This window comes from Cololabis saira, chromosome 1 (genome assembly GCF_033807715.1).
Source record: "Cololabis saira isolate AMF1-May2022 chromosome 1, fColSai1.1, whole genome shotgun sequence".
Taxonomy (NCBI): domain Eukaryota; kingdom Metazoa; phylum Chordata; class Actinopteri; order Beloniformes; family Belonidae; genus Cololabis; species Cololabis saira.
In genome coordinates, this window is record NC_084587.1 from 24447604 (window position 1) to 24460042 (window position 12439).

Consider the following 12439-nt stretch of genomic DNA (forward strand, 5'->3'; position numbering starts at 1 on the left):
GTTCTCTCGTCTGATTTATGTCTGACCTGGCAATAAAGCTTTTCTGATTCTGATTCTGATTGTTACTCTCTCACGGCATATACAATATAGTGTTAAAGGAGCATGAGGCAGGATTGAGTGGCAGGATTTATGAAAAAAATTCATATACGTTTTAAGTTTTCTAGTAATAATGTCAGATGAAGAGTTCCAAACCAAAAAGAATGAGCCCTCTAGCGTAATCTGTCCGTTGCCTTGAACAGGCTGTGTGCTGCAAAATGTGCTGCAATTGTGACCGGAATTTCCCGCGCTGTCCTGCGGACGTGACGTCAAATGACGCTGCATGCACGTTCTCCCCGTTCTCCCGTGTCGGCTTCGCTGTTGGCTGCAGTACCCCCGACGGCCGTCGTGGCGAAGGGTGGCGCTAATGAGTCTCATTTCTTAAAAGGAGCCTCATGCTCCTTTAAGTTTCCTTGAGGTTTCTTAATTATCCATATGCTTAGTTCACTGAAGTTACTGATATTTTAAGGATGCAGAAAGAATTTATTCACCACATAATTTCTGTGCACTGGTATAATATTTACATGTGTAGCTGTATTGTGTTTGCTCCTGAGATTTACTGGGTCTGAATTAGCACTGTCAATTTGGATACTCTGACTCACTCAGCCATTCAACTTTCACTCAAGTTAGGTCTGAAAAATAAATAAATAAATAAAACAACATCAAAACTCAAATGTAGCTACAGACAGTAGCCTACACACGAGTGTCTTTAAAAATATCAGTTTTGCTCTTCTCCCGGCAGATAGTTTTAACAATGAGCTTGATAGCTCCTTACTCAACTTGTTTTGCACCCGGTTCTGTGGTTCACCTCCGTCGCCGACCCGGGGACTTGAACTTGGGTCCTCAGACTGAGCTTGATCTAAGCCGGGGGTCGGCAACCCGCGGCTCTTAGCGCCGCCCTAGTGGCTCCCTGGAGCTTTTTCAAAAATGTTTGACATTTTTTTTCCTTTTTTTCTCTTTTTATCCCATTTTCTCTTTTTCTTCTTTTTTCCTTTTTTTCTCTTTTTTTCTTCCTTTTTAATCTCGTCATTTCAACTTTTTTCTCGAAATTATGACTTTTTTTCTCGACATTTCAACTTTTTTCTCGACAGTTCAAATTCTTTCTCGACATTTTGACGTTTTTCTCGACATTTCGACTTTTTTCTCGACATTTCGACTTTTTTCTTGAAATTTTGACTATTTCCTCGACATTTCGACTTTTTTCCTCAACATTTCGACTTTTTTCTCAAAATTTTGACTTTTTTCTCGACATTTCGACTTTTTTCTCGACATTACGCCATTTGCCTTCATTCTAAGGCTTATACATACAAGACTTTTCATTTTTTGCGGCTCCAGACATATTTGTTTTTTGTGTTTTTGGCTCTTTCAACATTTTGGGTTGCCGACCCCTGATCTAAGCTCTGTGATCCAAACACCCACATCATCAAAACACGTCCATGTGGACAAAAACAGTGGAGCAGTGCAGGGGCGTCAATTGGGTATGGCAAGGTATGGCAGCCGCCACACTTTGGCTTCAGGGGGAAATGTAAATATTTGTTTTTTTTAAATACATTTATGGAATTACTCTGTGTCCATTTGTATTGATTATTCTATGACTTAATACATGTAGAATAACTACAAATGCAAATCAGAACAACATTATCGATTTCACTAGTTATTATACACTTCAAAAACTCAAAATCTTAACAAGAATATTTGTCTTAGGTTTCTAGTTAAAATGTCTAATTTTTAGTAAAAAAAAAACTCATTACATTTAAGACAAGACTCAAAAACCAACCATTTTCACCGGTTTCAAGTAGATTTTCACTTAAAATAAGTGGAAAAATCTGCCAGTGGAACAAGATTTTTTTGCTTGTAATGAGAAGATAAATCTTGTCCCACTGGCAGATTTTTCTACTTATTTCAAGTGAAAATTTACTTGAATCAGGTGAAAATGGTCAAATAAGTTATTTTACTGGTGATGAATCTTGTTTTAAGTGTAATAAGATTTTTTGACTAAAAATGAGACATTTTAACTAGAAATAAGACAAATATTCCTGGTAAGATTTTGAGTTTTTGCAGTGAGCGAGACTGCATTTGAAAAAATTCAAATTTTCTTAACCACACAGATAAACTACTGTACATAGCAGACTTCTGTGATGAATATTTGCTGGACGTGTTGATTGATACTCTAGTTAATTTGACTTGTAACCTTGCCATACCTTAGCTTCGACTGAATTGACGCCACACTGGAGCAGTGTGTGACAGTTCACCCACCCATGCATGTGATGGTAAAGCCCTGCGGGGGTCTCAGGGTCCGTCTGGTCCACCCGCTCCTGATCACCTGCAGCTGCAGCTCCCTCCCCTGGACCAGCAGGACGCGCTCATCGATCCATCCCAGGAAGAAGATCTCCGACAGAGCCCGAGTCAGCGCCTGGTTCCAGAAGTGCAGCATGTTGACGGCTTTGAAACTGGCGAAGACGTCGTAGCCGGTGTGATGCTCAGGTGATGATGGCGAGTCCTCCTCCTCTCCTCCGCAGGCCCGCGACAGCACCAGCGCCAGGGAGTGCGGAGTTATGTGGAGAAACTTCTCCATCTTCGCCTCCTCGACCTCAGTCATGCTGGAACTGCCAGGAATCTAAAGTCTCTCACCGGCAGCGCATTCTCGAGCTCCCTTGCGGTTATACCCATAAACCTGCACTTGATCTTAACTAGTTTAGGCATGTTTAACAAGTATAATTTTGGAAAGAAAGGTAACCCTGACTCAGAAGCGCACAGTGTTGTGCATGTGAAAACAAAAGTGGTCCACGTAAAACTTGGAAATTAGCACCATGATACACCGTTCACTGCAGCCGGCCAACTCTCTCCGACTGTAATTGTCAAAGCGGATTAAGACCTTCAGTATTTTCAGCGACAAAAGAGGCGAGGACTTGTGCTGCGTTCAGGCACTCCTCGTAAACTACTCAACTTCACTTTCCCTTAGGCCACAATTTTGACACAAGTCAGAAATGTGTATCCCTCCCCAAAACTTTGAGATGCTAAGTAAAGAATATGAGATCCTTAGTTAAAATTCTCTGAGCCAATTTCAAAATATTAGAAATTTTGAGAGTTAACTTCTCATAAAATGTAATTACATTATGGTAATTTTTAGTTACCTGGGGATTAATTGGTTATTGAGTAGATCGGGCACAGAAGATGCAGATAAATAGTAAATGCCACCACGGACACTTCCCAGTCAACATTAGTATGTGAGTCCACCTGAGACGTAAACTGGCTGAAAATGGGCCCGATATGTAATTTCCTGCTGGTTCCATACATACTGACCCCATTGGAATTGTCCACTCAGGTTCGCTTAAGTGGTTGGCCCAAGAGGGACCCAGATAAAATTGCTATTTTGAACTCATATCCATTTATTACCCATGTACCTGAGTACATGGGTACATCGTGAGCAATTCACATGGAGTCCAAGTAAAATCCCACATGGGATCCCCATATATATCTCAGATAGTCTGGCCAGCCATCCAAATTATTTTCCACTTTGATAAAAATAATTAGTTTGATTAGTCTAATTTCAATTCTGAATTCCAAGGGCTAGTACCAATGGACACAGAAGAACCTGCCTGTGGATGCCATCAAATAAGTATACAACCAGTCAGACAAAGAAGCATGTTATATAGGGAAGGTGAAAACCAGGCAAGAATCAACAACAGATATGCAAAATAGCATGCAGTGAAAGAAAGCTAGTGAATGTCGGTTGTCAATGTTGCAGTAAAAACTTGATATTAGTAATTCTCCTGACATTACATTGCTTTAAATAATGTTTCTTGGATGCCCTTGAATGAGTCATTGCAAAAAGTCCACCCCTGCCCCATTGACAATAGGTTTGGTATGTTTTATACCAGGGGAACTGACTGCGTATGAAAAATGTACCTGACCCATTTCAGTAGAGATCACTTTTGCTTAGTGAATGGGTCTGGTTGGCCAGGTCATATCTCAGATAGGCCTCGCATACAAATATTGACTGGGTTAACCCTTCCTTGAGGAACACTTTACAAATCAGCTCCACCAAATCCTCATTTATGCAAACTAGAATGACAAGCTTTAATTTAATCATGTCTCAATTGAATTCTTAAGGTGGTGATTCTGAGGCATTAAACTTTGATCAAATCCCAATATTTGCTCTTACAAATACCACAAGTGGTCTGGTCTTTATGGGGGAAAGTTTAGGTCAAGTCATCTGTGTTTGCAGCAAAGGAATCAGAGGCCCAGTTTGATTTGGCTCTGGGCCTCAAGATCTTGTGGCCCAGTTCTTCACGCCTTCAGGCATGCCAGATCTGCTGTAATCCTGCTCAGTTACACTTAAGACAGTGAACACAAACAGATCCCTCACTGTTGTACGCATTTGCTTTTCCAGGAGGTGCTTACAACACTTTCATCTTACCAGGTTGCCATTGTAGCACCGACTCTTGGTAATTTTAGCTTTTAATCTTGGTGCATGTAACAAACAAACAATAAAATAAACAAGCAAAACTGCTTCATGACACACAATGGGAAGTGGTATTTATTACAAAATAACAAAGCAAACAAAAGAAATCCACCAAACTCACATTTTAGCTTCACAGACACCAGTGATGATATAAAAAGCCCCAAATGATCTTCATAGTAAAGTAGTAAAGAATGCAAAGTTAGAAATTATTACACAACATAAATAACTCACTATAACAGCATTACTGATAGAAATATGTAGGTTGTAAAAATTGTGAGCACACAAACTGGCTCAATGCATGATTAAATTGTGGTTTGTGTGAAATACGTCCGTGTAGAAAAGCCTCCTTACCAGTGTTACAAAACTTTAGCTGCAAAATAACAAAGATACAAGCTGAATCCCATTTACTTCATTGGATTTATTTTTCCCCCTCTTACAAGTAATACAAAAACAACCAAGAAAATACACAAAAAAGTGGTACACGTCAGTACCTGAAACAAAAAAAAAAAAAAAAACAGAAACATAATTATAGTCTTGAAATGACTGTTTAATCAGAAAGGCACTCATTTCCCAAATTTCCTGACTTGTCATATCGACAGCTAAAATCTCAAAAGACCTTGAGTTTATATTCCGGGAAAAATGGAAATAAACCAAATGTTGACATTTGAAAGCCTTGTGAAATTCACTGTTTAACCAATTTCTGCTCAACTGAACAAGAGTGAATTAATATCCAATAGATTTTTGATGAAAATGGAATAACCATCATATCAGCTGGGATATTTCAACATTAGAATTTTTTTCTCCATTTTCCTGAGAAATCAAGTGCTACTCCACACCAGCGTTCATTTTCACCCTGTTACCTAAACATGTTTATCAAAATGACAGCTTAAAACAAAATTGGAAGTTGAATCCACATACAAATGTCTTCAGGCAACAGTCAGGCCTTACTCATGAAAGCTGTGGAGTTTCTGTACCTTTTCATTTGAGGGTATTCACAGGAAGCACCTAATTAAAAGACACCTACGTTCAGAAAATAGAAGGTTACGAAGTATATGCAATTGTGAATTTTATCATCCTCATATCACAAAATGGCTCACAGGATGTTCCTGACATACATAATTTTCCTACTGACTTCAAGTGCTACTTTTATTTATATGTCACGCATTCCAGCAGGTACTAATTCAGCAAATGACTGATTATATTTTAAATGCACAACTTTCAAGTGTGTTGTTACTACACTGAAATATGACTGGAAAGATGAAAAGAATGTACAAAAAACACAAAAAAACAGTTTGCATACATAATCCCTTATGACAAATGTGCTCAGACACAGATTTTGATGCACCACTGATTTAGTATATTGATGGTTTCATGACACAAAAGGAACCAATTCCCTACAAGACTGGCTTACAAAATACATCCCTGAATGTGTATATTTGTAAACAACAAAGAACTAGACAGTGAACTAGAGTGACAAAGGCTATCAGCATTTTTACCAGTAGGTTTTTATACTTTAGTTTCCACTGAAATTGTTCCATAAAAAAAACAAAAAACAAAAAAAAACAACCCTTTCCAGGTTTTGTGTGTAAAATTACAGGTTGGTGTGAGAAAAAGTTGAAACCCCTGCATATCAGAAATTCTATGCAGAAAGAATCTTATAATGCCAAGCCAGTGAAATGAGACTGAAATGGTCCCTCACATCTGCTCTCAAAGATTATGTAATTTTTAAGAGAGATGAAGTAAAACTGTAAATTAAAAATAATACACTCCCAAGCCTTTTTCCTCTGCTTGCCATGCTCGTGTTTTTCTCATGTGAAGATGACATCAAGGGGAAAAATACATCTCTTTGGTCAGCATTGACACGATGCAGGGGATTTGTTTCTTTGCGTCAAATCCTGGTAAATTGGAGACAGACACAAACTCTACTGCCACCTTGTGGTTCACTCTTGTCATGAGGTGTAGGATCTCCAATTCTTTTCCATACTTCCTGATCACATCACACAGAGACTGCATGAACCAAGATCCAGACTGGGTGTTTCTCCATGAGTAGTAGCCTGTACACGTACGAGTGAAAGAATAAGGGCAGGATTAATACAATATTTGAAGAAATAAAAAAAGGACGCTATTACACCAAACTACCTGTGTACAAGCATTAACCTGGGGCTGTAGAGAAGGCATAGAGAAAGTCTGCTTCCACAGGGATCTTGCCAATGCCATCTTCAGGGGCGTCTGCTTCAATGCCTCCATCTAGTTCAGTGCCTCTGCAAGCCTAAGCAGTTTACACACAAGCATTTAACGGCAAGACATTTTAGCAAAGTAATATGGTGGATGTGGATAAACTCCTACAATACCTGGATAAAGAAGAGTTTGGGCTTTCCCACCAGCGATTTACAGCGATCACCTCGAAAAAGGGAGGTTAAGGTCTTTAGTGGTATTGCACCATCAGTGCCGAAGAACACACCATCATCTCCGTGACTCAAGAGAACGCAGACAAATGAAGCTGAATGGCTGTGATCTTCCTTAGACACTGGAAGAAAAAAAAAAAAAAAGAAATGTATTAAAGAGAGGGAGAAATAAAGAAAAAGCTGCCTGACCCTAACTGAATAACTGGCGCTGCATCAGGATGTATCATGATTCATCTCAATGTGAATGGACCATATCAACACAACGCCTGAGACATGCAGAAAAGACAATATGTTCCTGAACAAAGAGCCTCAAAAATTGGACATGCGACAAAACAAATGAGAAACGAGTTTTGACGCCAGCTTTAAGATGATGGTGATAAGCACTGCAGAGTCCTCAAACAACTGCCAAGCAGTGGAAAAAATATAGTCTAACACAAAATGGTGAATAGCAATGGCAAGCTCAAAAAGACTTTTTGAAATGCACACTGCTAAATGAAAAGTCTGCTTCCACTGAACTGAGCAGAGGGTGTGCAAGCATGTGACTAAAAAAGAAAAAGAAAAGGAGGACTGCCAGTCACTTAAGCCATTATTCAATAATGGGTGTGTTCAGTTCGGGCGTCAACTAAGTTTAAACTTGTTCTCAGCTGGTACAGATAATCGTTTCAACGTAATGGACTGCGATTGTAGACAAGTGAATCTAAGATCTTTAGAATAGTTCTTAGAGAAACAAGACAAGTTGATGCTCATGTCATTTTTTTTTTCTCAAAAGATGCATTTAGAAAAAGAGGAAGTCGTCCCATTATCTTATAATTGGGTCAATGCTTTTGAATTGTGTGAGTATAGATTATACGTACCGGCAGTTAAAAGCTGCTCCATCTGGTTGGCTGTCTGGTCATTGTAAACGTTTACTTTGTATCCCAAGGTTGAAAACACTTTCACTGCATTGCCTGCATCAACGTCTGTGCCATTTCGCTGATTCATGCCTAAGAAAAAATAAAACAAAAGAGAAATATTATGGTGGGAAAAAAAAAAGGTGCCAATTTATCTGACATCCTTTTAATGTATTATCACTTCAGTAAAATAGAGTCTCACAATAAAACACAATCAAGTGATTTATAACCTGGAAATGTTGACATATATTTCTTGTCCATAAAGATTCACATGAGAAATATTGTGAATCTTTTTCCATTGGTTTATCTTATTGATGATCCTCCTGTTAACTAGGTTTTTGTGTGCTGCAGTAAGTCAGCACTGTGGTATGTGCCTTTTAGCATAGTAGATTAAGAGTAAAAACCAAGTGTAGCATGCATAAACAAGTCAAGTGCTGTTTGGTGACATTTCATAGTGAACCTATTTTTTATATCTCTTGAATTACCAAGCACATTCCATCGCTTTCATACTGACAATAGGTCTAACCAGGCAAAAAAAGAATGTTAAAATGCCTACACAGGTGTAAATAATAAAATTAGCTAAAGCTGAATTTCATTTTCAGGTTTAGCATCACACTGTCATGACTTATTGAGATGCTTGACTGAAGAAGAGCCACCGGCAACATTGAGACACCACTTGTACTTTTCCCACATGACCAGCCTCATACTGCACTCATTAACCACTTTTTCAACACTTTTAAAAAGAAAGCACATTACCACCAAAATATGACAAGCACTGGAGCAAAACCAGTGAAAGAGCAGGCCACAAAACCCAGATATTATACCCGTATGGAATGCATCAAAATGAAATAAGTTAAGTATACTTTAAAATCTCTAACTCTGTAGAATACAAATAAAAAAGGCAAAAAAGGCCCTACCCATATTTGCATTAAACATCACTTGTTGAATACAGTCATTTGTGCTCCTTTAGTCCAGCTCGGCTGGTTTTTCAAAAAACAGATTGGATAAGACAAGTAACATTAGTAGAGCAGACTGAAGTTGTATTCATTTGCACTGATACCCAAGGTCTTCTCAGCCACAAAATAAGAGCATCTTTCAATAGGAGGAGAATCTGCTAATCCATTTTTCAAAACTTAAATTATGCTGTAAGGCACAGGCAAAGATATCTTACAGTTTCATACAACATATCCATAAACTATCTGACATGACCAGCCTCTCAAAAGGATTATAAACACTATAATGAAAAATAAATATAAGGATTTTGTCTCTTTGCAACTGTCTTTCTCACCAAAAATAAAAAGTATTATAGTCAAAAGTATTGCATGTGTATGAGAACTGGAACTGAACAATGTACATCAAACTTGTGAGAGGAACATATGTATGCAAAACATCACACCACCATTCATGTGGGTGTCTGAACTTCCTGGTGAGCCAATGAGTGCACAATGTTCTAGCAGTTACTGACTGGTATAATCGAATGAAAACATTAATACTTATTCAATTAATTGACATGGGATACACTTGAATTGCATCCAGAGCATTATGTGAGAAGCATGTCTTAACCTTGTGGAAGTGTAGATGGTAGATGACTGACCTGCTGCTTATTCTAAACCACTGGAATTGAGAAACACTGCTGTACAACAGAGATGGAAGCCTGCGTTCAAGATGCTACCTTAAGACATAAGAAAGTTTAGCTTGTAGAGGACTTGTTATTTAACACCTCCACTCAAGTGGCATTTGATAATTGTGAATTGTAAATGGCCTCATATTTAAGCATCATCTGATTAAAAATAATGTAATAAGCTAATAGCAGTGCTGTGCAAACTTGTATGTACCACATCAGCAAGGCAAGAGTGAAACTAGTTATATCACAGGATGAGTAAGAATAACGGCTAAGATATGTTATCACTTCCTGCCAGGTTTTTTTTTTTTTTTTTTTTTTAAGAAAAAAAAAATCCAGAGTGAAAACTAAAGGCTTGTATTCAGATGTTGAACTTAAGCTTTGGGTTACGATGACTGCCATAAGTTGTGTACTGTGAGTGATGTGATCACAAGATTTAAACCAAACCTGAGGTAGACTTATGACTCTGCAGGAAATATAAGCTTACCGGTATGATGTTTTGGTCAAATCTCCTATCAGCAATTAGTCAAATTCACAGTCAATGTCAATGTCTCAAGGATTCACCTCACCCAGCTTAACAAAAGGCTTGTCTTAAAGACAAATCAATCCACCAAAACAGACGCCACATAAAACAGTACAACCAGAAACAACTCCATGTTACATACAGAAATGTCACAGGCATCTTCTATGCTAAGTAGCCTCCAATTAAAGTGTTAACAGGGAACAAAAGACTTGATTTTTTCATTAAATGGATGTGCTTCAGTTTGGATTCAGAATGTAATATGTGAAAACACATCAATGTAATACCTGACCTTCTATTTCCAAGCTGGGGATCTACTTTTTTTGTGACATATTAATCAATTTCACCCAATATCATCAACACTTCCTTATATCTTAGTTGTGAAAAAATAACTAATCCAGTGATTTCCTTATGAACATGATCACATTCGGGGTCAAGGTGGAACCTGTATCAGTTCTCACTGGACATTTATTAATCATTAATCAAGTACACAGGTAGGATCCCCTAAAATGTATAATCTTACCTTATTTTACACCTAATAAACAGTAACCATTTTTGAAACAGGTGATGCAAAACAAGGACAGCGTAGTAATAATATAATGTATTCGCTTCGCAATGAACTTTCTAATTATACAATACGAGCCACGTGACATGAAACCACGCCCCGTCTCAGTTCTGCAAGAATTAAACCACATTAAACCATTTTCAGTATTACATATTTTTGGGCGTAACATGCTATTTATAGGGATTTTTAATAGTGAAAATAGACAAAACGGCGAAAGGTGAAATGAAATAGTTGCATGGATCACCTGTGTTTTTATCAAAGTTCTTGTTGTTGATGATAATGCACCGGCCGATGAGGGGGAAATTCATGTTGTATCTGAAACTGTGAGAATGGGCTTTTGCGTCAACATCCATGGGACTGGAGGCAGACAAAGATCCCGCCGACCTGAAGGACAACAAACCAAAGAAAGGATTATATTCCTGACGATTAGAAACGACTGTGAGCGGCGAGCTGAATGACAGCCGCGTTAAACCTAATTATGGGTCCGCGTTACATCGACGCAGACCCTACGCCGTAGGGTACGGCGTAAGCTCTGCGTTGGTGTAACGCGGGACCATAAATCAGCATTTCCTCAGACACACACAAAGGCCTGTAACTCAATGTTAAAACTATACGCAACGCACAATGCGGTAACTGTTAATTTTGCTAATGTAATACTAGGTGGCCGTGGTATAACAAAATACTGAAAGTAAATCGTTCCCCCCTTTGTTTTGAGCTGAAACGTGACAGTAACCTGCAGGGTTTAAAGGTCTCTAACTGTCTTAATTGGCTCACTCACTTTGGTCCATCAGCGCTTCTTGCATCTGTAGTGTCCTCTCTGGGCTCGGGTCCGTTTTCAGACATGTTTTTTAAAGGCAGCAAAACAAGCCGTTTAGCAAACGGTAAAACAAGAAGTCCGGTTTGATTAACAGCAGCAGACTATCACCAAACACAAAGGCGGGCTGGTTTCCCAGCCAGCAGCTGTATCCGCCTAGTAAACACAGCTGTGACGTCACGCGAGGGAGCGCTCGGTTTGGACACCCGGGTGCGCCGGTGTCGTGCCCAAAAGTGATTGCCTGCCAGAATCTGATTTCTCCCCTGAAAATGGGTCTTTTTAGCTGCCAAAAATTGATTGAATGCCAAATACAATTAATGAAAGTTTGTTTCTACATAAATATGATTTGATCTCATTCTTGAGCTTCATAATATAAACACTAGAGCTCACAGGATTGCTTTTAACTCTTTTAAAGGACCATTACAACACAAAATAGACATTTTCACCAGCCAAAAATTGATTGAAGGCCAAATACAGTTAATGAAAAGTTGTTTCTGCCTAAATATGACTTGATATAATTCTTGAGCTTCATAATCTGAAAATCTGACGTTTTAGCGCTATCGTTCAACGGGCTGCTGTGCGCGCTCCCGCGTCCAGAAATCAAAAGAAATCAGACAAACAAAGATTTGCTGCTGCTACTCCTAAATTTGTCCCTTTCTACTAGAATTAAATGCTCTCATTAAATCTCTTTATTAAAGAAAGAAAAAAAAATACAATATATCAATCAACTATGAAAAGTTTTTCCCTGTATCCTCTGTCTAACATTTTATTTATAACTGTCTTGACCTTTTCTTGTTTTTTTTGCATCTGATTCTATTCCTCATACCTGGTTTATTTATTTATGTATTTATTTTATTCTCTATTTATTTACTTACTCATCTTTATTATTGTTATTATTATTATGACTGTTACTTTCACTATATTATGACTTCTTATTCATACTAGATATTTTTATAATTTACTCCATCATTGTATGTGCTTTTCCTTGTTTGTTGTTTGTAAAGCAAGATTTGCTAATAAAGTTTAAAAAGAAAAACACCCTGGTGCACCGCATTGGCGGTGTTAGAACCTGTTTACTGTTTCACCTGTTAGAAGGTTAGAACGCAAATGACTCAGTTTTCTC

The 12439-nt window shown here is 38.2% G+C and overlaps 2 protein-coding genes across 2 annotated transcripts in view; both read right to left on the reverse strand.

Moving 5' to 3' along the window:
- Positions 1–2886, reverse strand: part of stox2a (storkhead box 2a) — a 35862-nt gene extending 32976 nt beyond the window's left edge. The window contains exon 1 of the mRNA XM_061718795.1: positions 2293–2886. Coding sequence (XP_061574779.1) covers positions 2293–2635 — 343 coding nt within the window. The 5' untranslated portion in view covers positions 2636–2886. The remainder of the gene's footprint in view (positions 1–2292) is intronic.
- A 2141-nt stretch (positions 2887–5027) lies between these two features.
- On the reverse strand, positions 5028–11485 carry casp3a (caspase 3, apoptosis-related cysteine peptidase a). The gene is made up of 6 exons (XM_061718816.1): positions 11281–11485; positions 10747–10886; positions 7761–7889; positions 6853–7028; positions 6659–6770; positions 5028–6555 (listed from the first exon to the last, which is right to left on the reverse strand). The coding sequence occupies exons 1-6, from the start codon at positions 11343–11345 to the stop codon at positions 6326–6328; spliced, it is 852 nt and encodes a 283-aa protein (XP_061574800.1). The 5' UTR covers positions 11346–11485; the 3' UTR covers positions 5028–6325.
- Between the last annotated feature and the right edge of the window lie 954 nt (positions 11486–12439).